The sequence below is a fragment of the Lactuca virosa genome, chromosome 4, assembly GCF_052849685.1.
Source record: "Lactuca virosa cultivar CGN04683 chromosome 4, Lactuca_virosa_CGN04683_v6, whole genome shotgun sequence".
In the NCBI taxonomy this organism is placed as follows: domain Eukaryota; kingdom Viridiplantae; phylum Streptophyta; class Magnoliopsida; order Asterales; family Asteraceae; genus Lactuca; species Lactuca virosa.
The window spans coordinates 412,268,691-412,293,904 of NC_136429.1; the positions used below are offsets into that span (position 1 = coordinate 412,268,691).

The 25,214-nt window shown below is 34.6% G+C and overlaps 2 protein-coding genes across 3 annotated transcripts; both read right to left on the bottom strand.

Moving 5' to 3' along the window:
- Positions 1-3,694: 3,694 nt before the first annotated feature.
- On the bottom strand, positions 3,695-16,442 carry LOC145108911 (uncharacterized). 2 transcript variants are annotated; one of them, XM_079045997.1, is made up of 5 exons: positions 16,229-16,442; positions 14,933-15,694; positions 13,667-14,083; positions 12,573-12,756; positions 3,695-3,809 (listed from the first exon to the last, which is right to left on the bottom strand). In XM_079045997.1, exons 2-4 carry the CDS (start codon positions 15,678-15,680, stop codon positions 12,599-12,601), a joined length of 1,323 nt encoding a protein of 440 aa, XP_078902123.1. In that variant the 5' UTR covers positions 15,681-15,694; positions 16,229-16,442; the 3' UTR covers positions 3,695-3,809; positions 12,573-12,598. The 2 variants fall into 2 exon arrangements, with proteins under 2 accessions (XP_078902123.1, XP_078902122.1); XM_079045996.1 differs by lacking the exon at positions 3,695-3,809 and adding an exon at positions 12,033-12,335.
- Positions 16,443-16,979: 537 nt separating this feature from the next.
- LOC145108912 (uncharacterized) lies at positions 16,980-21,986 on the bottom strand. The gene is made up of 10 exons (XM_079045998.1): positions 20,322-21,986; positions 20,130-20,240; positions 19,994-20,026; positions 19,132-19,491; positions 18,390-18,526; positions 18,192-18,287; positions 18,041-18,110; positions 17,868-17,942; positions 17,732-17,777; positions 16,980-17,194 (listed from the first exon to the last, which is right to left on the bottom strand). Exons 1-10 carry the CDS (start codon positions 21,510-21,512, stop codon positions 17,139-17,141), a joined length of 2,175 nt encoding a protein of 724 aa, XP_078902124.1. The 5' UTR covers positions 21,513-21,986; the 3' UTR covers positions 16,980-17,138.
- Between the last annotated feature and the right edge of the window lie 3,228 nt (positions 21,987-25,214).

Genomic DNA, 25,214 nt, shown 5'->3' on the forward strand with positions numbered 1-25,214 from the left:
ATATCCTCAAATAAATAGTGGCTCACAAAGGCTAGATTAAATCCCTTTCTATAATCCCTCAGAAGGGTAAAAGACCATTTTACCCTTCTCATGGCTCAAAGACCCTAACATTGACCAAACCCTAAAAGTCAACGAAAGTCAACGGTCAAACTTTGACCCGACTCGTCGAGTGCACTAGTGCGACTCGGCGAGTACATGCATGTCCACTTCGCCCCTGGATCTCACTCGACTCGCTGAGTCAGCCCTTTCCTCAACGGGTTAAAACAGGTCGCGAGGCGCGGGGCAACCCGACTCGACTCGTCGAGTCCCTTATGGGCTCGACGAGTTGCCTCCATAACATCTCTCAAATGACCTTCTAAGGTCAGATCTGCTTCCCTAATTATCAGATCTACCCTTCAAGTGTTCAAATGTCACGTAAAGGTGCAACCTTTACGTGCATGCAACCCACAATAAGTCACAAATGGAGAAATAGCTCTAAAAATGGCAACCTAGTCCCCAATCTCTCATTTGCTTGCATAAAGCTGAATGCTTGGGACTTCCTGGACCTAAAAGGGTCCAGATCTCTATTACAACTCGAAGAAGGGGGTTGGAGGCATCCAAAACCCCCAAAAAGGAAGGATTCAAGCCCTAACCCCAAATCAATGAAATCCATACAATAGAGAGAGAGAGAGAGAGAGAGAGAGAGATCCGATTTTATACCTCAAGGTGAACTCCTTGCTTAGCTAACTCAGAATAGCAATCTCCTTTGATCCTTCTTGCTGGAGCTCCTCTCCTTTCTTGCAAAATCACACCAAAAGCTCAAATGGTCTCCTCTCTCTCACTCTACACGCTCAAAATCGATGGGGGGTTCTCTCTCTGGGATGGTAGCCGCCAATGAAGGCCATAAGGGCCTTTAAATAGGGATCAGGCCCTGAGATTTAGGGTTTCATTTAACAGCGCGGACTTGCCGAGTCCACACATCTACTCGTCGAGTCCAGTCATTAATCCAGTCAAGAACTCGCGATCCTACTCGGCGAGTCTGAGCGTCTACTCGCCGAGTCCCTCCATAAAATCCAAGATTAATAACTAAAATAAGATACCTGGGAATCCGGATGTTACATTCAGCATTTGGATATAGTAAGTGGAAGCACCCAGTGGTAACGACGAAATGACCGACATTGGGAGTGGTTGGGACTCAGTTGTGATGGAGGATTTAGCCTTCATAGAAATAGAAGAGTGTTTTGTCGCTATTGTACAGTTGCCTTGGGAAGGCCATCGACTGCGCAGGGTAATGGTTAGACCCTCAGGATGTCAAGTGTATCGGACCTTTCGGAGATCGGACCGAGCAGACAATGTTATGTCTTGTATAAGAATTTTTGCGAGCATTCAGGCTAGTTCGGAGTGACTACAGTGTCCCATGAAAAGCATCAGTTAGTCTGGGATAGATAGCGGAAGCCGAGGGCGTGACACGTGAGAAGTATCTGAGATAGGTAACCGCAGAGGACTTCGAGGACGAAGTCTAGTTTAAGTGGGGGAGAGTTGTAACACCCGGAATCCAGAAGGCTAATTAAAGGAAGAAAAACCCCCAAGTAAAGAAGGTCTACTCGCCGAGTCCAAGGAGGATAACTCGACGAGTAGAAGCAAATCAAGGACGCGGGTGGAAGGACCTACTCGCCGAGTCAGGGGGACCAACTCGACGAGTTGGTCTGGGTTTGGGAAACCCTAAATCCGGGTTTTGTACCCTATTTAAGCATCTTTAACCCACACCCCATGGCCTCATTTACAGCCTTCATTGTCCAAACCCTAATCCAAGAAACCCTAGTGCCTTCCATGAGCTTGTGAGCCATTTTTAGTGTACTTGGTGTGTTTTGAAGCTAGTGAAGAGAAGAGAAGCTTGAGGATTCAGAAGGAAGCTAGTAGATCCAGAAACAACATTCCATCATTTTCATTTTCTGGTAATCAAGTCTCTAACTTGACCATTGGTTTCTTAGATCTATTTATTTCATCTTTATGAGGGTTTTTGTACAAGAAGCTTGATCTATGGGACATGGACGTCCCAAGCAAGGATCTCTTCAGATCTGTAACCATTAAGGGTTGTTATGGCATAAAGGTGCAAACTTTATGCCATTAGAGCCCCATGCAAGCTATGGAGATGCAATTTTCGCCTTTTGAGCCCAAAGGGCCATGCATGTAGAGAAAGGAAGGAAATTTATGTGTCCAAACGATGTCTAAGGCTTAGATCTATGTTTGTATGCTCTAGTTTGGAATACTATGGCTTTTGGACAAGAATCTATGTCTTAAGGAGTTAGGGTTTGAGCTTAATCCTTTTAGGGAAAGGTATTAATGGGTAAAGTTGGAAACTTTACCCCTCTAGTAGTATTTCCAGAGTGTATACGAAGTTTGGAGTTGAGATCTGAAGTATAAGGGCTTAATCTGTTAAGATGGCCCAAACAGACAAAGGAACTCGCCGAGTCCAGAGAGGGACTCGACGAGTTGAAGTGAGTTCTCCTGATTCTGATCACGGTAGAACTTGCCGAGTCTGAGGATAACTCGACGAGTTGATTTGCTAAATCGCGACCATGAGTAGCTAGGGAACTCGACACGTCAGGGGGTGACTCGACGATTTGGATCGCGATTTCAGGATTCTGATTTATAGAACTCGACGAGTTGATGGAGCCACTCGGCGAGTTGAGTCAACTCGGAGCGTTGACTTTGACCGTTGACTTTGACTTTGACCAAGGTTAACCTAGTTTGACTTTTGAGGGCATTTTGGACTAAGTGTCATTTCAGGTATTGATAGCGCAGGGAGCCGAAGGAGCAACAGTTCTGGGAATTGCCAGCTAGCAGCCAGAAGAGTATCAACAGGACTTCAGCAGTGCGAGGTGAGTTACCTTCCAGTAGAAGTGGGTCTACGGCCATAATGTCGGCCCACTAGTAGGAGTTGTTTGTTAGATGATTGTCTTTGTGATAATTATCTAGATTTGCTACTGCCTGATATGTTATATGTGCTAACATGATATGATGTTATGTGATAGTGGTAGTAGGGAGGGGGATAATCCCCGTGTCACGGTCGTAAGGACCAAAGGGTAGGTCGGGCACCCCAGAATTGTATGGCAGTATGTTTATGCTATGATATTATATGGTAGTGGTAGGGGTGAAATAGTCCCCGTATCCGGTTAAGACCGGTGGGTAGGTCGGGCACCCTATAATTCCCTGGCAGGGTAGGTCGGGCACCCAAGAATTGCCTGGAAGGGTAGGTCGAGCACCCCAAAATGGCTTGACATGGGTAGGTCAGGCACCCCAGAATTGTCTGGCAATATGTTATGTGTATGGTATGTATGATGGGGGAACTCACTAAGCTCCGTGCTTACGGTTTTTAGTTTTGGTTTCAAGTACTTCGTTTTCAAAGGAAAAGGAGCCAGTGATCGCAACGCATCACACTATGTTTTCCGCATATGAGATCTTTGGGATTACACTCTGATATTATTTTATGATAACATGTTTTGATTATTGACACTTTGATTTTGACATGGAACGTTATTATGGATGTTTTCTTATATTATTGGTTTTATAATAACTTGATTAAAAACGAAATTTTTGGTCTTGAATTTTGGGATGTTACAAACCAAGGATCTGATACCAACTTGTAACACTCAAAAATCACAATAATTTAAAAACTTTAAACATCAACCATTCATCATCATTGTTTACAAAATAGTCATTGTTTCAAAAGTATTATTTCCAATCAGACTTTTTCCCCCAAGATCCAGTGACAAAATAGGAAGTTGTGTACGATCACGCCTTCGCCTTTACACGATCCTCGGAAGTACCTGAAACCATAAACTAAAACTATAAGCCAAATCTTAGTGAGTTCCTCCAAAGTACGACCACACAAACATATAATCAAACAGATAACGGGTCCACAACCTCCTGGTTAGATTACCTTTGTCCCAACAACCTAACAGTTGGAATGCCCAATACATAACGGGTCCACAACCTCCTAGTTGGATTACCCCTGACCCACGACCTAACGGTTGGAATGCCCCTGCCCACAACGTTACGGTTGGAATGCCCCGATCTATTGACTTACAGCATAAAGAAATACAGTCTCAACCCCACCATACCATGTCGACATGCACATAACAAATATCAGATAATCATATAACCAGTTAACAGACTAGCATGCAGATCCATAAATCACTACTATATAGCAATATCCTAGATACCATGATACATAACCAAAGGGGACGACATTGGTGCCTTCGACCCACAAGAACAGTGAGGAAACTCACCTCACAGTCTGACGAATAGCTGAACAATACACTTCTCCAAATATCGGCTCTACAGGTCATCTATTCGACAGATAGAGACCCAGGCTTAACTATAGCTCAAAATACCCAAAATACCCTTAAGTCGAACTTGGTCAACCCTGGTCAAAGTCAAAGTCAAAGTAAATGGGTCAAGGAGTCAAGTTTGTCCCCTTAGCCGAGTACGCGGGGCGTACTCATCTCCTACGATGGGCATACTCGAGCTTTGACCAGAGTCGGGAAATTGACCACGTACGCGCGACGTACGCTGAGGTACGCATGGCGTACGCTCATAACCCCTTTTTCTCAATAAGAGCTTAATGCATTAAGCTCTCACGTCGAAACTTCAAATCCAAGGCTAAAATATCACTAAGAGTCATAAATTTTCCAACTTTATGATTTTGCATGTCCATTAAGTACTTAATACACAAAATCTCAACATCTTAATTCCTTAAGACCTTCTATAGCATGCATGGAGAAAAACTAAGCATTAAAACTACATTTTTATGACTCAAGACACCTCATAAGGTGTTGGATTAGGTGTCTAAGCCATAACTATAATTGGTATGTACTTGATTTTATAGTAGCATGGTCCTTTTGGGTTGCCTTCACTCATGCAACTTGACAGGATAACTATTGGAAAGAGAGTTGAATTTATTATTTGGAATAATAAATTAGTGGTTAAAATAATATATTAATTGGAAATCATATTATTAATTAGTAATTAATCAGAAATTAATCTAGGATTAATTTTGGGATTAAAGGAACTAATTAATAATGGAGGGGCTGTTTTGCAAATCATTGATAGTTGTGAAACTGGGCTATTGGACTCCTTATGATGGAGTGGACGACATTATAAGAGGCCCTATGAGATTTTCGTCCAAGGCCTCGTAATGAGGAGTCCATGGGCTGCTTAAGCCCTAAGCAGGAAATTAGGGTTTCCACTTGAAAACCCTAGTAGCCACAAGTATATAAGGAGTGTTTCCTTTGGATTTTCGGCCAACCTGACCCTTGGCAGAACCCTAGCTGAATTTCTAAGTGAATCTCCTCCTCTCTCCTTTCATCCTCTTGCATTGGGTGTTTGTGAACCATTAGAGGTGCAACATTTGGGGAACAAAGCTTTCAAGAGTCAAGGATCTTCGAGATTGTCTTGTTATTACTACATAACAAGTGAGGTAATCTTCTAACCCTAATTTGTATATGAATTTCGAAATTATATGCTAGATCTAGGGTTATTGCTTTGGTATTCAATTTGCATGTTCAATTAGTGAAAAAACTTAGATCTAAAGCAATTAGGGTTGCATGAACACATAGGTTTGTTGTTATGCTCATAACCCTTCATAAGGTCTGAAAGGACGGATTATTTGGTTAAGAGCATGCCATGCTCCAAAATCACCATATTTGGGACAAAAAGTGCCCTAAATGAAGAAGTGGCTAGATCTACAAGATAGGGTGGTCAAGTTATGAACTTTTTACCTCCTGGAGGTTGCTAGCAAGAAGATAATCTCATATCCAAGTTGCTTCCAAGATCCAAGTTCTTCTCACCACCTTCTTCTTCTTCAAGTATGCCATAAAACACAAAGATAAGCTCAAGATGCACTCTTCTCACTTAGGGTTTGCTAGAGGGTCGTTTTTCTTAGATGGAGGCTGATGAGGGAGTGAGAAATGAGAGATAATGATGCTTATATATGGACAAAATCGGAAAATTTAGGGTTTGAGGATTTACCACGTACGCTCAGCATACACGGTGTACACCCAACGTACAAGGGTCCGCCCCAGTATGCCTAGCGTACACAACGTACTAATCCCTGGCCAAAATTACCAAAATGCCACAATGGGCCATTCTTGCAATCTTTCTCAAACCCAATGGTCAAAATGCAATATTCCTTCATACTTAGTGTTAAAGTTGAAAATACCTCATCATCGGGATGTTGCAAAAATATTCTTACAAATAATGTTAAGATGGTAATATCTTATGTCCTTGAAATAGAGATACATAGGATTTATGCATAGTTTATTATGCCTTGACGTCCTCACATATTATTTGTAACTGGCAGCAATACGAGGTACGTTTAGGTATGAAAAAATGGATGGGTAAAGGTATGTATAGTCAAAGTTGATTTGTTCCTTCTGACATTTTGTAGAAGTGATATCCATACGCCCCTCAATGATTCAACACTGACAAGAAATATATAGTTATACTCGGACTGAATTGAGAATCATTCAATTATGTAGTTTGTCGTTTGGATCATCGTAAATCTCTATTGAGAAACAAAATCATGAACTTCTAAGCTTGACAAGATTTCCACGTCTCACATTTATCTAGATATCAAGAACAAAATAGTATTTGATCACTTGCCTAGGACTGGTTCGAACCTTAAGGTTGAAGGTTGAAGGTACTTGTCATGGAAGATATACCCTTTGTAATTTTGTTAGTTATTTATAATTGTTGTGACGTGTACAAGTATGATTCTATTGGAGATATGCTCATTAGCACAACAAGTTAGCGACACAATTACTAATTACATATGCCAATTTGGGTTACACACTTGGCTCATCTAGAAAAGCAAGAGGGTCATTTGCGTAATAAATATAAATTAATTAAGTGGTTCATTTATGCAATAATAGTCTCAAGTTTATATTATTGTAGTGTTACCATAATTTAATCAAACTTAAAGGCTAAGAAAGGCTCCTAGGATTTTCCCTCCTCATATAAGGAATGCGAGACCAAGGGACGCTCCTTTAGCTAAAACCTAATTTGAAGCCTCCCTCTCCATCTCCTTTCTCCACTTCAACGTCACCAAGAAGGAACTTGCTTGCTTGAAGCCAAGGTGTGAGAATCCATTAGAAGAACAATACTTTGAGTTCTTGAACTTATTGACATCATAATTGTATTCTTATTAAACCCTATTATATATTATTTGTTGTTTTTAATTAATGAACAAGGATCCATGGTTTAACCATAATATTTTTAATTTTATGTTTTTGTTGTTTATGATCTATTATGTATGAATATAAATCATGATCAAACAATTGTGAGAACTCTAAAACCATTTGTAACAATTATAGATTAAGAAGAAAAGGGACGACATTGATTCTAATGAGATTAACCACCTTCCATAATTATAAGAGTAACTTTATATTTATCAAATACTAAATGATGATTATTGTATATTTTATGGTAATAATATAAAATGTATTTAATACGATTCGATTTGATTCTAACATTATCCGATTATATTGTGATTTTATTTGTAAAAACACTAGAATATACACTCCTCTTAACATTTTTGACGTGTACTTAAAAGAAATACAAATAAATTCATGTATTTTCAGATGTATATACTTATATTTCCGAGCTATATATATGCATAGTATTATTTTCTTATATCTAGGTGTAAATAATAAACAAAACATTTTTATTAAAAACAACAATATACAGCCGTTTTTGGCCAATACAACTATAAACATAAAACCCAAATAAATACAACGATTTATAATATCTTTATTTGTTTATTCTTTTGATTGTCGTTGCAAACATTGTGGTTAGATAGTTGAGGTTCCTTGTTTCTCATGATTCGGACCTTTGTCCTTGCGAATATTGCATTGGACATGCAAAGACTTTAGACACAAACATATGATTATAAACATGTATTATTTTCCATAGAGGCTTCGTTCTATCATTTTAGATGGAAGAATTTTGACATGCATATTACAGAATTTTTTTTAAGATGCAGCAATTTCATACAACATTATTTATTTTCAAGCCTTTTAAAAAAATCAATATATGCAACCGTCACTTTTATCCTTTGAAAAAATAAAGAAGAAAAGTGGAAAAAGCAAATAAAAGATATATTATTGTATTATAACTAAAAATGGGCTCCATTAAGTCCATATTTTCCGCACCTTGACCAATGGCCCAAAGAGTGTATAAAAAATCAAAAAAATTATGTATATGATTTTTTCTTATTTAACAAATGGAAAGCAAGGAAAATGACAATTAAAAAACAAAATGATTGTGATAAAGGTAAAAAGAATATTTTTATTAAGTTAATGGTGGTGAAGAGGATCCATAGCCATTCAACCTGCGAAGTATACTCTTATTTTCAACCAAAGAAACATTATTTATACTGCAAAATTCCCAACTTCATTTGTATCTTCTATTTCAAAGTTCAATTTTCCAAATTAAAATAAGTGTCGTTATATATATATATATATATATATATATATATATATATATATATATATATATATATATATATATATATATATCAATGAACTGAAAATTTATATTCATTTCATAAATAAAAAATTTCAAATTAATATAACAAAATATTTATCTACAACCATTTCGAAATAATATGCTAAATAACATTCATTATTCTACTACCTGGATTTATTAATGCTTTGACACTTGGCAACTTTGACCCTTTTCACTTTCTTTTTCAGGAGTTTGCAAAAACAAAATACCAAATTATTCTGAAAAACCCCGGTTTGATTTTTGATTTATAAAAGCCCAAATTTTTATGTTTAGGTTGCCCTTTTCATTTTTTTCATAGAAAACCTAAGAAACCAAATGAAGTGAATTTATAAATCGGCATTTTACGTCATGTTATATTATATTTAGTACATTACTTCTTTTTGTTAGATGTAATCAACATGGTTAATGAAGTAACAAAACACAAATTATTTATTAACAAAAAAAAAACAAAAATAATAAATAACAAAGATAAATGATTTCCTAAATTCAAAAACTATCAAACCGGACCATATTCACTTATACTTTTTCTTTCTTCCTTTAAATTTAAAACTTACCTATATACAAAGTTATGACTACAACAATTAATTTTATTCGATGTCAACATAATCAGTTATGTTGTCACGTTAACTTAATAATTCTTTGCTGGGATAATGACTTGATAGGGTAAGATACTTTTTGAAATGTACACATTTAGTCCTTATTCTTTTTTTTTTGTAAAATAAACCCTTATACTTTATTTTTTGTAACAATACAATCCTTGTGACCGGTTATACCCGGTATACCGGTCATATACGAATTTTCTTTTAGGGAAAATGACTTGATAGGGTAAGATACTTTTTGAATTGTACACATTTAGTCCTTATTCTTTTTTTTGTAAAATAAACCCTTATACTTTATTAATATGTACACATTAGGTCATTTTCACCGGATTCTACAGGTTTTGCTGATGTGGAAGCACAAGTGGCACTAAATAGCAATTAATTAGCTTAGTCACCGGAGGTGGGTGATCCTCCAGCAACAAGAAAAGGGCGGCGACCCTTCTCTTTCTCGTCTCTCTTCCTTCTGGTCGAACATCAACAGCCAAACACCCTTTACATGTTGTGTTTCTCCGATATGTCTCTCTTTGCCTCCATCTTTGAGATATGTTGCCAGAAAAAGAAGAAAGAATCGACGAGGGGGCTACCAAAGCAGCTCCTCGCCGCCAACTACCGTCTCTACTTCCTCCTGCCTCCCCCTTCGACCTTGTTGTTTTTGCCATCATTCCTCCTTGCTACCAGTGATGTGTAGGAACACACAAAGGAGTCGCCGGAGATCGGGGTTCTCCCTCTTTTTCATGATGAATAAAAGTTGGAAAAATCTCGTTGTGGATATGTGGATGCCACCTGGGTATTTCATTTCAACAAAATAAAAAGAAAGGGAAAATGACTTGATAGGGTAAGATACTTTTTGAAATGTACACATTTAGTCCTTATTTTTTTTTTTTGTAAAATTAACCCTTCCACGTCAGCAAAACCTATAGAATCCGGTGAAAATGACCTAATGTGTACATATTAATAAAGTATAAGGGTTTATTTTACAAAAAAAAAAAATAAGGACTAAATGTGTACATTTCAAAAATTATCTTACCCTATCAAGTCATTATCCCTTCTTTCCTTCCTAAAAGCTATTCTTCTCCATACACAAGCAAGTGTTGTTTGTTAACAATAAAGATTTTTGTAGTTAAATAATGGAAAGAAGGAAATCATTTTCGCACGGGATAATGACTTGATAGGGTAAGATAATTTTTGAAATGTACACATTTAGTCCTTATTTTTTTTTATAAAATAAACCCTTATACTTTATTAATATGTACACATTAGGTCATTTTCACCGGATTCTACAGGTTTTGCTGACGTGGAAGGGTTAATTTTACAAAAAAAAAAGAATAAGGACTAAATGTGTACATTTCAAAAAGTATCTTACCCTATCAAGTCATTTTCCCTTTCTTTTATTTTGTTGAAATGAAATACCCAGGTGACATCCACATATCCACAACGAGATTTTTCCAACTTTTATTCATCATGAAAAAGAGGGAGAACCCCGATCTCCGGCGACTCCTTTGTGTGTTCCTACACATCACTGGTAGCAAGGAGGAATGATGGCAAAAACAACAAGGTCGAAGGGAGAGGCAGGAGGAAGTAAAGACTGTAGTTGGCGGCGATGAGCTGCTCTGGTAGCCCCCTCGTCGATTCTTTCTTCTTTTTCTGGCAACATATCTCAAAGATGGAGGCAAAGAGAGACAGATCAGAGAAACACAACATGTAAAGGGTGTTTGACTGTTGATGTTCGACCAGAAGGAAGAGAGACGAGAAAGAGAAGGGTCGCCGCCCTTTTCTTGTTGCTGGAGGATCACCCACCTCCGGTGACTAAGCTAATTAATTGCTATTTAGTGCCACTTGTGCTTCCACATCAGCAAAACCTGTAGAATCCGATGAAAAGGACCTAATGTGTACATATTAATAAAGTATAAGGGTTTATTTTACAAAAAAAAAAAGAATAAGGACTAAATGTGTACAATTCAAAAAGTATCTTACCATATCAAGTCATTTTCCCTTAAAGAAAATTCGTATATGACCGGTATACCGGGTATAGCCGGTCACAAGGATTGCATTGTTACAAAAAATAAAGTATAAGGGTTTATTTTACAAAAAAAAAAGAATAAGGACTAAATGTATACATTTCAAAAAGTATTTTACCCTATCAAGTCATTATCCATTTTCGCACACACATAGAGAGCAAATCCCATTAGGCTTTTCATCTAAAAAGACTTTTATACATATTTTAACTAAATATAATTAATTCATACTTCACTTAGGCATTTAGTTAGTAGATCACCACGTTCCCTATTATTATAACTTTTTTAACTAAATATAATTAATCCATACTTCACTTAGGCATTTAGTTAGTAGATCACCACGTTCCCTATTATTATAACTTTTTTACAAGTACATAAAAGACCTTGATACATGTGGTAATTATATATTATATATAATTTATATGTATGAACATATTTATAAAATGCATGAAAATTCTAAAAACCAGTTTGAACTAATATCGGGTCAACTAAAAAACCCAATTTTAAAACATTGTTTATAAACAAATTTATTTTTCGAGTTTTTTTATGTTATCATGTTTGACTAATTAAAAAGTAATTTTAAATTGTCTTTTCAAATAACTACTTAGACTAGCATATGAAAGAGCTTATTGAGATTTTTTTAATTCTTCCAAATATACGCTTTATTAATATTTCCTTTTAAAAAAACTCAATCTTCTACATGCTATTTTATGTCATTTTACATATTTCAATTTGCTTTTCAGCTCGTGTTACCAAACATCATTTTTTTATCTAACATCAAGTTTTCAGTTATTAAATAGCTTTTCAGATAATCCGTTAAACATGTCCTTAATTTAATTATTATGTTTGACAGATGAAAGAAAAAAAAAACGATAACCAAACACAAATTTAAGATCTTTTTTTCTTAAATTTGGCAAACATAAACTTTAATTAACAAATAAAAAATAAAAAGAAATTCAAAAAGAATAATTACACCTAGGAGTCTTGACACAACTTCTTGCAATGATCTCTTTCTCCACCCCACAAATTCTCACAATGGTAACTTTTGTTTACATTTATAGTGTAAACTCTAATTACCACGTTTTTTATTACTGCCAAAAATGTTTTATTACTGCCGAAAAATATGTATTATATACAACCTTCTCAAAAAGCTCAACGTACAATCGGGACTAACCTGCAAGAAATAGCAACATACTTTCATTTATCTGTGTATTATAATTTATAGCATAATAGTCTCACTTCTATATGTGTAATTCCAAATTTTTTTTTAAAAAAAATTGTGCTTTGAAAGTACATTGCTATTTCTTGCATTTAAACATATTTGGTCATCTTTCATTTAACTATGTGTATTTGTAGTATCATAGTTTGATTTGAGATTCAATTTTTTTCTTATTGAGGTATTGAGACATACCCGGTGGTGGTGGGTGGGGGTAGTGATCACTGAGTGGAACGGTTGGATTCAGATGATGATGGTTTTGCAGTTGGGAGGTAAGACAAGGCTAAGGTGGTACTTCCAAGTGTAATTGCAACACCAATTGAACCCCAAATCCACCTTTGTCTTTTCTTCCTCTTTTGCCTAAGTCGTCGCATGGTTTCTATAAAAAATAAATAAATAAACAAAAATTCTAAAAGTAATAGTTGACACTTTGACAAAAATATGTGCATTTAGACGAGTTATTAATCAATTAATCACTATATATATAAGTTAATGGAATGAGTCGTGATCATGTTTGGGTGGCATCTACGAATGGAAATGAATTTTCAAATGATTTTTTTTACATTATGTGTAGATACGATATAATTTTAATTTTATTCTATGGATTTAAGTAATATAATACATTGTACATAATAAAAGCTCGTTATTATTAACATCTAAATAAGTTATAATAAAAAAATATATATTATTTTATAATTGGTTCTGAAAAGGTTTAATCTCATAAAAGACCTTATATTTTGTGTTTTTTTTTCCAATTAAACCTTAACTTTATTTTTTTCCTGATAAAGACCTTGTACTTTATTCATTTTCCGAAAAAACCCTCAACTATTTTACTTTTTTCCGAAAAAACCCTCACATGTTACAAGTTTTTTTGGCAAAAAATGACTAAAAGGGCCGGATCGAAAAAAATGAAAAAATGCAAGGTCTTTTTTAGGAAAAAAATAAAGTTGAGGTTTAATCCGAAACAAACACAAAATACTAAAAAAACATAAATGTAATTTAGTTCAACGAAATGAACTTTTTTGAAAATATTTGTTTCATTAACAATTGCTCAACAAAAAATGGGTTCGATTGCAATTTCATGATGGAATGGAAATTATTATCAAAATAGATGGAATCACATTCCTTCATGAATCGTCCATTCCATTCCATCAGGCAAAACAAACATTTTTTTTTTCTTTTTGACATTTCAATATAACAAATCATTCCCCAATTCCATAGTGTTGTTTCTCTTTTACTTAATGAGGTTAATAGAAAAAGTCAAGGAAATGTCGAAGTATAAAACTCACCAACACTTTCTTGATTCCTCTGAGACATTTCATGATTAACAGCCTCATAGTAATGCACTCGATCCAACAACCTAGCAATCTCAAAGTTCTTAGACTGGAATTGTGATTCCATTTCCGCCCTTGCAATTCCCTTCCCAACGGAATTGGAAACAAACCGTAAAACATCAACCTGGCGACATATCTCTTCTCCAGGATCTTTTGTTTGATCATCCTCCACTACAGTAGGATCTAAAGGAAGATTCAATCCAACAATGGCTAATTTTTCACGAATCCTCCCCCATTGACTTTTCATATCATTCAAACGATTTTCAGCTTGCCTTCTTTTCTCCCTCTCATATAGAAATCCTGATCGCATCTCACGTAATTCCCCCTCAATGTCAGTTGCCTTATGCTGGATTCCGGTTTCTGTTGCCAGTTCTGTGGCGATAACACATCGGAATCACCAATTCCTTAGTATTGTAATATGGTTGAAACTTGAAATGAAAGAAATAGCAGTGTACTTTCATTTCTTTGTGTATTGTATGTAGCATCCTACTTTTATTTCTTTCTATTATATCTTGTGCTTTCGATATTTTCTTACACTAGATAAAGGAGGGTAGAATAGTCATTTTGAAAAAATATTCTTGGAGGGTGGGGTTTTGTTTGTGTATTGTAGCATCCTACTTTTATTTCTTTCTATTAGATCCTGTGCTTTCGATGTTTTCTTATACTAGATAAAGAAGGGGTAGAATAGTCATTATGAAAAAATATTCTTGGAGGGTGGGGTTTGGTATCGAAAATTTTAACTTTCATTTATTAATAGTGTGAGTTAGAAGGACCAAAAGCTTTATGAAACATTGAAATAAAACCGAAAATTGTATAAAGATTACTTTTTGAACCCAAACCAAGAAAATAATTAAACACAGGGACCAAATTTGTGATTAAGCGTTTTCCTTATTAGGGCATTTTACTTTGAATAATCTACCCAATTATAGCATTGTATTTTCTTTGAAAATCTACCCAAGAAATAGCATATAGCAGTTAAAATTGATTTGTATTTGGAGAACAATGCTATATAATTGTGTGTAATAGAAAGAGAACAGAGCAGGATACTATAAATTATAGTTAAAAAAATAAATGAAAGTATGTAGCTGTTTCTTGCATTTAACCTTTTCATTATCATAGCATGTTAACAGAATAACTTATTCATAGATCTCCCAAATGATCCTAATATATAAAGATAGAATAGATCATAAGGAAAAACTGATGGGAATAAAATCAGATTACCTTCCCAAGCATCATAAAACTCAGCAAATGGAGTGTGGACATTTAAAGGGCGCTCTACTACATGATTAGTTTCCCCATCACTTCCACTCATTGTATCATTAGGATCAAAGAAATCATCCACCTCACCTTCTCTTTCCAATGCATCATGCTTTCTTGAATTCTCACGTCCATCTGCATTATGATGAAAATTGACACGCGTATCATCAACATCACCAGAAACAGTATTTATGACATTCAGAACCTTTTTTGATCCAAGATCTCCATTATTCAGAAACTTCACATGGGGAACATCAGCATTAGTAGAAACAGTATCTTTGGTGTCAAAAACCTTGCTAGATCCAACATCTTCAGCTTCTAAACTTTTCCCAATTTCAACAGCCTTTTTTTCATCACGATGAAGAACAGCTGAATAGGTCTTGGAAAGTCTAGGTCCACGTCTCTTATGGTCAACAACATAAGGTGATGATGGAAATGATAGTTGAGAATCTGGAAGTGGTGTTGGTTCAGGGGTAGCATAAAGAGCAGGTGAAATTTGATTCCAATGATGCTTTCTTTCCGTTGTGATTGTGGTGTTTCCCAATTCTGGTTTTCCATCAGCACCATGGATTCCACTGCCTTGTTTTGTAAGAGTGGAGCTGCTATTTCTTCTCTCCAGTTTTGGTTCAGGTTTTGTCTTCCCTGTTGATGCTAGCTTAGAAGCTTTTGGTTCTATTAAACTATCCAAAGCCACTGTTGTAAATGTAGGCATTGCACCATGAAGATCTGTATTGTTTTCAGAATTTTGTTGGATCAAAAAGCAAACAACATCATCAAAAAACAGATTATAATAAGAAACAAGTGCATAATTTCCCAATTAGTCGCAATATTTGAATGCAACATTCGTTTTCTAACAGTTTCGAACATTGAAGTTAAAACATCCTTACTCTTTCAAACGACTCAATTTTACCCTAAAAATTGGATGCATATTATGCATTGAGAATGTATGAGCGCCGAATCGAACAATTGTTTTGCGCATACTACAAAATTAAATCCTAGAACCTCCGAAACGAATTAATTGAACCAGAGTCATAATAACACGCAAATTCAAATGTGAAACATCCTAACATTGTGTTGAACAAATTAACTTAAAGTGAAATCGTAATAACGAGCAAAGTCGAATGTGAAACACTAAGCTAACCGAATTAAGCATCGAATTCCAAAAATCACGAGCAAGAAAAACTAGTCATCGAATGCAGATGCAGAGAAAATTTAGAAAATTTCCGATCGATAAAAGAAACATGTAAGCAAGAATTGTACCTTTAACGGTTGTGGAGTTGAAGGAAAGGAATCAGAGAGGGAAACGAGAAACGAAGAAGAAGAAGAAGATCATCCCATGAGAAAGTTTGGAACAAGACTCCTTCCCTCCTCTCCATGGCTTGTGGTGAAAACAACCGCTTAAAGTTTTCTCTTGTCGCGAATAACCATCGCTCTCTGCACCAATTACCACCACAAAATCTTTAACATTTCCTTGCTCCATACAAAATCGAAACGGTTAAGCGACAATTAAATATAGACAAACTTACATAAATGGTCCCTATGGTTTACAATAATAGTCTATGTTGGTCCAACTTTTTTTTTGTTACAGCTCCAGTCCCTGTGGTATGTGTTAATTACAGAGTCCATCCCTCTCCCTTTAAATTTAACTATAGAATCGTTAACTATTTTGAGTTTGAGTGGTGGTGTGTAAAATTGGCATGACGACCCAATTTCATTGTGCCAGATGTTTTGTAACACTGTTCCAAAAATGACTATACAACAAAAAATTACTTTGAATAAATATAATTACAACGATCATTTTATTTTCAAAATTCTATACAATCATTGGATGTGATTAAGGTTTTATCCATGGATGTGTGTGTTTAATGACTATTACAACAAATCATTTTATTTTCAAAATTTATACCTCTTTTTGAGTGACTTAACTCAAAACAACTATTAACTAAAAATATACAAACTTACGTTCAACATAATTCACCACTTGATACAAAATATTTATAAAAAGCACCCACAACCACACAACCAAATCTATATTCATAATGATTATAATGGGTAAATATGTAATTTCACACCAAACAATTCCCCCAAAAGAAAATGTTGCAATCTTAGGGTTCCGCATTATCTTTTCTTTCCGTTGTGTCCGAATAAGCATTCGCAAAACTTCAGTCAGTCACTGACGATTAAGTAAATTCTTGCGGTGTATACTCATGAATTTGGCAACAAACTCTGTTAGGAAAAGCAATAAAAAATTTGTTGAAGTGGATAAATAATGTTTAAAAATAAAGGAAAAAATAAATAATAGTAAATTTTTCCTGACTTTCTCTACTACGAATTTATATTTTTTTTTGTGTGTGTGTTTGTTGTATACATAAAGTCTGTTTTGTTTTGTTTTTGTGGATAAAGTGTTGTATTCATAAGGTCTGTTTGTTTCTTTTTTGGACTGATGAATAACCTCTGAACGAGACTAAATGACCGTTTTACCATTACATTCCAAAATCAATTTTCACAATATTCATTAATTTTAACAATAAATAATATTAACATGCGATGAGTTGAAAGGAATAAAAAAAAATAAAAGCAAATAGGTAAGATGCTTCAGTAAGCTATATATAGATGTTTTTTTTTTACTTAATGCGGAACATAATAAAAAAAAAACCTTTATATTAAATCCTCACTATTTACAAATTTACCCGTTTATTTTTCCTTTTGATGCATTCATTTATCATAAATAGATCATATAAAAAAACTGATTATCTTTATTACCTTCTAATTTTAGTAAGGCACTGGTTCCAACCGGGAGTCTCTTATCCTGAAAGTTAGCATTAAATTTAAGTCGCATATATTTCATAAAAATTAACAAAAAATATATATATTTATGGTAGAATGACATGGAATTTACATAATAACCATGCCAATAATATAGTTCCCTTTTGATGGAAGCTTCTACACCTTTGAGGAACTGTTCAATCAGTTTCTGTACACATGGAAAAATTTTAATTTATATAAATTTTAATAATGAAATGGATTTTAATACAATTAAATTTCTTTTACTAAAAAGTCACATAAATTTACCAAAAGAATCAATTTTGGGTGAACAAACTCCACCAGAAGTTTTTGTAGCTTTCCACGTATGAGAAATAGCCTGTTAAAAAAAATGTAATATTTCAAAAAAGATTTCTCATTAAAAATTACATTAAAAAAATGTTATAATTTATAAACTTGCCTCTTAGATGATGGATCAGCTAGGATCTCAGCAGCAAGGTCAATTAGGACATTTTCCCATCCTATTGCAATTGGTTGATCTTCTACAAAAGGATAGCTGCATAAATTCTTGAGTGTTAGAATAATAAGAAGTAAGAAAATTTTATTTTATATAAAATTTATTATTATTATCAAAGATAATAAATAAATTTCTTCTTACTTGTGAGACTTGGATGCTTCAAGAGCCATGATTGCTTTCCTTAAATTCTGTTTGGATTTATTAGCAATTTTTGCAGCAAATTTCATTGGTAAATCAAAGTTTTCTTTCCTTGCTATTTGAATAAGAACTTCCATGATCTGAAAATTTCATTTATAAATAAAAAAGTTATTCACCAAATGTATTAACTAATATTGTGAATATTGTTTGTTGGAATGTAGAGGTAAAATGGTCATTTAGCCTCGTTCAACTATAAAAAAACAAACTTTATGTATACAACACTGTCCAAACTCCTCTCACGTGATGAATAATATTAAAATTAACTAATATTTGTGAATATTGTTTGCTACAATGTAGGGGTAAAATCGTCATTTAGTCTCGGTCAACTATAAAAAAAACAAACTTTATGTATACATCACTGTCAAAACTCCTCTCACGTGATGAATACTGTTAAAATTAACTAATATTGTGAATATTGTTTGTTACAAAGTAGGGGTAAAATGGTCATTTAGTCTCATTCAACAATAAAAAAAACATACTTTATGTATACAACACTTTATCCAGACAAACATCATTACCCATTCAGCCACATTAATGGTGTTTGTCTGGATAAAGTGTTGTATATATACATAAGGTCTGTTTTTGTTTCTTTTCAAGACTGAATAAACCGTCTAAATGACCGTTTTACCCTTACATTCCAAAAAAAGTAAATTTAAGTAAAAAAGAAATGTTAACTAGCACTTACTTCATGAGTCACTGGAGGATCAAGTTTGATGACGTGGCACCTAGTTTTGACAGGTTCAAGAATATGGAGATCATCCTCACAACAAAGGACAAGTTTACAAACATCTGAATAGCAATCCATGATCCACTTTATCAAGTGCTGAATGCTTTCATCAGCTTTATCAACATCATAAAGGACCATAACTGTAAAATCTGGCTTCAAATTAACTGTACTAATCTCAGGAGCAACTGAATGGTTGCTACTTATTTGTTTAACTGAAGCCATAAGGGCATATCTGGCATTAGCTTCCAGATACACATTAAGCTCTACATGATGCACACTTGAAGTTACAGGAACAGCTACTTGAGTCAACCTTGTTTCCTGTAAACAAAAAATTGTTATATTTCATATTTACACTTTTGACCCAGATTTTAAACTTTCTTACGAGTTTGGTCAAAGTTTTAAATTTTGTTATCGATATGGTCCAGACTTTTTGTTTTAACAAATTCTACATAAATTTGGTCCAAACTTTTTGTTTTAAAGTTTGGAACATACACGTAACAAAATTATAAGTTTGGACCAAATTTGTAACAAAATTTAAAATTTGGGTCAAAAGTGTAAATATGAAATATGACCTGATATACCTGGTAAAGCAGGTGAAAATCGAAAAAAAAAGGGCTTGGTCCCAAAGTAGTGAAATACCATTATTTTAATGGTAATTTGTGGATGAAAACAAATAGTTAGTCACCCATGTATGGTATTTTTTTTAAAAAAACAATGGTGTTTTGTAAAAAAAATAGTTTGTTACCTATTTATGTCATTAACTAAAAAATATAACCATGTGGATTGTAATGTGGAATAATTTTACTTCCTGTTTTCATACCTGAATCTGGAAGTATCTTAAATCATGAGATATCTGCAAAAGAAAGGTAAAAAAAAAATGAGAAATTTGAGTATTGGTGTGTAATTTATAAACTATAAAGGGTAAACATAGTTTTAGTTATTAAAACTAAAATTACATTTCGAGCAGCATCTCCATATATCTCACGTAGTAGGGCCATTGTCAATGCCTTCCTCCCTGAACCTTGAGGCCCCTTGAAAAGAATATGTGGAAATATTTCTTGTGATGCCTAAATTACAACATAATAAGAATCTTTATAACCAAATTCATATAAACAAAAAACAAAGATTAAGAAACTGAAGACACTTACAAGTTGTTTAAGTTGCAGGGCTTCTTGTTTATGGCAAGCAAATCCATCCAATGAAGAAGGTTGATGTTTATCAGCCCAAAATTGTCTAAGACTTTCAACAACAAAAGCCTTTTCAATAAAAGAAGCTTCATCAAAAGCTCTTTCAGGAGACTTTTTAGTAGTTCGACTTCGACAAGATCCTTTCCCTATGCAAGAAAACCATGCATCTGTCTGGTTTTTTTTCCTATTTGCAGTGAACTTCCAAGAACTCCCCGTTGACTTCCCACTAGCATCGCTTACATTGCTACTTTGTCTACTTACAGCAGAAGTTGAGATGATAGTTGTAGGAGTTAAAAGACTAGAAGAGTAAATACCAGGAGTGTTGTAGTTAGGAATGGTGTTTGATTTGTAGGATTTCTTTTCTATGAAGACTTTCGGTTTTGAAACTGGTGGATAATCTCGAGAAAAGAAGATATCTCCACCTGGAAGAGAGTCTGTGCTATCGAAAACTGCGCCACGTCGGATTGGACTCTTGGAGAGTTTCGCATTTGCAACCATTTCATTGATCTCGCCTACAGAAGGAGCATGAGAATTCTTGGAATTTACTTCTTTGTCTTTTCTTGGGGTAATACTTCGGCGTAATGGAGGTGTTCTACTTCTTTCGTCTCTCCTTTTTACCCTTTGGTCTTTGTCCTTTGGTCGAAGTCTGGATGCTGACAATGTTCTAGTGTAATCATGATTTGATTGTCTGTGTTTTTGCTTGATATATGAGCCATTAGCTTCATCATTATCATCTAATGGATCATGCGATTGTAGAAAAGGTGAAACGTGTCTCCTACGCTCAGATTTTGAAAAGGGGCTGATGTTTCTGCCAGGTGGAAGAGGAAGTGGGCCGAGAGTTGGTGATCGGGGATTCGCGTCATCTCGTCGTGTCTTGTATGGAGATTTGCTGTGTCTTCTCGGAGGTGGGAGACCTTCAGGATCGAACTTTGAAGAGTGTCTTCTGTTGAGTCTCAGATGATTTAAATTTCTAGTTTCTTCGGAATTCATCTTTGGTACTCCAGATCCCAATTCTAAGCTCTTTTTATTGAATTGATTCCAAGGAGCTTCATGCAATTCTGTCTCTGTATCAGATGGTTCATATCCACTTCGCGCTTGCTTCGTGATCGAATGTTTCTGCAACCCTCTGCTATATGGCACCGGACTCTCCATATCCAGACACGGAATAGTCGGATATACCACAAACTCTACAACGAGATTGAACAAAAACAAGAGCTAAAGCCTAAAACGCATAATCTGGTTCAGGAATATTATCAAACACTTGGGGAGCAGCAGCCGGAAGGAAGTTAGAAAGTTAACAACAAACAATGAGAACTCGAAATGGTTCTCTAGGTTTTGATGCGAAGATGTGTCGTTTCCGATGATAGAAATACAGATGCTTCAGGTTGAGAAATCGATGTCTACAAAGCATAGACATCGTTGAACACGATGTGAAGTTGTCACAAGATCCACGCTTGCTATTTACACCAGTGAATATGCAATCAGCATAATGCGGCCGTTTACAAGGTGAATTGCATAGGTAAAACATTTGTATAGTTTATAGTCGGGATCGTTGTCTGTCCATAGCTGTGAAAAAAAAAGGTACCTTTGAGAGATTGTAAGCAGTCATCATCGTTCGCGCCAAAAACTGATCCTTTGTTAACTAAATCATCTTGGACCATTTTTGTTAGAAACGATGTTAAGTAGGGTTAGAATGGTAAATAAAGGAACTGACCAAGGCTAGTAGAACTTTGGGTGTAAGTAAGTTGAGCTACTCAGAATCGACTCGTTAAAAGCTCAACTCGATATCGAATTAAACAAGCCTGAATCGAGCTCAAACCTAAATATGAGGCTCATTTATTAAATGAGCTCGAGCCGAGCTTCGATCAATGAGTTTGCGAGCCTAAACAAGCCTAAACGAGTTTATATATAATCAATGTTGTAAAACTCACCGAGTTGTCCGATTACTCCTCCGAGTACTCGCTACTCGGTCCCTTACCGAGGCGAGTTACAGAATCCCGAGTACTCCCCGATCGGTCCCTTACTGAACTAAGCAGTGTTATAAAACCTGGTCAACTCGGTGATTAATATGTATAATATACTTAATGATATTATTTAACACACATATGTGATTATTACTACATATATATCTTAAATTTTCAGCAATTATTCACGAAGTGAGAACATTATGTGTTTTTCAGTTTTTGTGTATTCACATGTATCTAATTTTGTTATATATTTCAATCAACGTATGATTTAAACTTGTAATTTTGACATATATAATTTCCCTAAAAATATTTCTACATGAATTACCAAATCCGAATACTCCCCGAGTACTCCCGGGTACTCCCGAGTACTCGCTACTCGGTAGTCGGCCGAACATGTACCGAGTAACGAGTTCTACAACCTTGTATATAATATACATTATTATTATTTTTATATATTAAAATAATAAAATATATTTGAGGAATTAGGGATTTAGGGTATCAATAAACGACCTTGAACCGAGCTTAAGTTTATTTAGGCTCATCAGACAATAAACGAGCCAATCTTGAGCCTGAGCCGAACCTATATAATTCTTCACAAGCTCAAGACGAGCTTCATCCAATAAAGCTCGAATTGAGCCGAGCTCGAGCTCGATCCCCTCATAACTTAAACGAGTCTGAGTCGAGCCCGACCAAGATCGGGCTCGACTCAGCTCGTTTACACCCCTCAGTAGAACCAACTAGTGGTTAATTTAGAAAAATGGCTAGTTAAGGGACCAATTATGTAAAGATGCAAAAGATGAGACTTACACTTTTCTCCATTTTCATTTGAACTCAAATCGATTTGACAGAGTTTGGACTTTGGAGGGAAAAAGAGTTGGTGACTTTGAGGCTGGGGAAGAATTAGGAAGAAGTTTGAAGTGTTGGTCAGGAGGAAAGAAAAAACTTAAATCGATCCATTTAAGCTTTATAAGGTACATTACTTATGATTCTTCTCCACTATTTCGAGTTAAGATTTGGGGATTTCCTAAATCCAAGATTTTTCTTAATTAGGAAGGTTTGGATGAGTTTTAAGTTTAGAATCAAGCATTAGATCATAAAGGAGACATCATTCCGCCAAGTAGTTAATTCCACCTTCATGTTGAGCTTGTAGATCATGATTAGAGGATGAAACTCAATGACATCGGATGTACTAAAACAATTATTTAGATGTTAGTACATAACTAGGACAAGTGGAAGTTGTTTGGAATGTATTGGAAGTAGTTTAGACATATTTGAACAATATAGAAGCAAAAATTGTTCGCAATGTGTTGTGATGAGGGTGACTCGGTCAAGTTCATGCCTTGGCATGGCTTGATTCGGTTGAGTAACTAGCTATTGAATGCCAAGTTTTCAGCTTTTTCCACTTAAGCCTTTAGCTTCCTTATTACTTTTTATAGTTTTCGCAATAGTTTAATTAAGATAATTATAATTGGAAGTTGGGTCTATACTTATTTTATGAAACTAATCATTGATTTAGTGTATAATTGTTAAACCATTTGTGACTACTAAGCGATTACTTAACACTAGAAGTGAAGGAAAGTACTTTTTAAGATCAAAGTGCATTTATACCAAATAATACATGTCCTTAAATCTACTTTGATAAATTTGATTTCATTATTATACTTCTTATTTTGCAATGTGAATATTATAACTATAACACCTGACTTTACTCTAAATATTATTAAAAGAGAACTTTTAATTCTAAACGAATAAATTATGGTCATTGATTGCATTTCAATCCTATATTTTTCACTATTGGATTATTTTCTGACATCATCTTTGTCAACCCTTTTTTTTTCCACAAATGTTATAAAACGTATATTACATTTTAAATTAGGAAGTCTATTAATGACAATTAAATCTCACCAAAAATAAAATGAATAAAATTAGGAATTATATTAATGACAACCAAATCTCACCAAAAATAAAATAAATTAAATTAAGAATTTAATTAATGAAAGTTAAATCTCACTAAAAATAAAATGAAAAATACCCCGCCCCACCCCTCATTACCAGTACCCTTATGCCATCTTCCTCCTTTCTTTACATAATTTATCTAACCTAAGTTTTGTAATGGAAAAGTAAATGGGGGAAAGACGAAATAGAATATATGTGGGCTTCGATCTGTGTGAGTCAGTCTTGTGTTCGATCATCATGGAAGAATGATGAATGATATAAAGATATTTTACTTTAATTTGATCATAGTTTAGATCGATTTTGGGTACGTTTTAGATTATGTGTTCTTTTAATCTTTTTCAACTATGAATTTCCAATCTATAAAACCTTTTGATTTAAGTTTAAATCCATAATGGTTAAGTTTTCTGAATCTGTTTCGATTTTTGTTCTTATGATTTGTATTGTTGATTTTGATTTTTTAAATTATAGGTATCTGGAGAGCAAAAGGATGGACACAACAATACCACTACCTCTCATCAGTTGTTTCGATTTGGAAGATATGTCCACTAGGTAGTGAATTTGTATATGTCGATTTTATTTTTTATTTTAAAATTTTTGTATATGCATTTAGTCAATGATTTTTTTGGGCTTATCAGGTCATGAATGGAAGATATACTCGAGTCAATGTCTATAATGCTTTACCCATTCGATCCCTTCCTGGACTTGGAGATGGAATTCAAACCCTTATACCAGTGAGTGATCCATGTATGCTACAACTCAGCAAAACCCAGTGGTGATATTTGTTTTGATTTATTATAAAAAACATCTTTTTATAAAAATACAAATTGGGCTCTCAGAAATAAGTTATTCACCAATCCTTTTTTAATATTATAAAAAAACATCTTTTAGACTCAATAGCAAAGAAAAGACAGAGTTTTAGTATACCATGTAA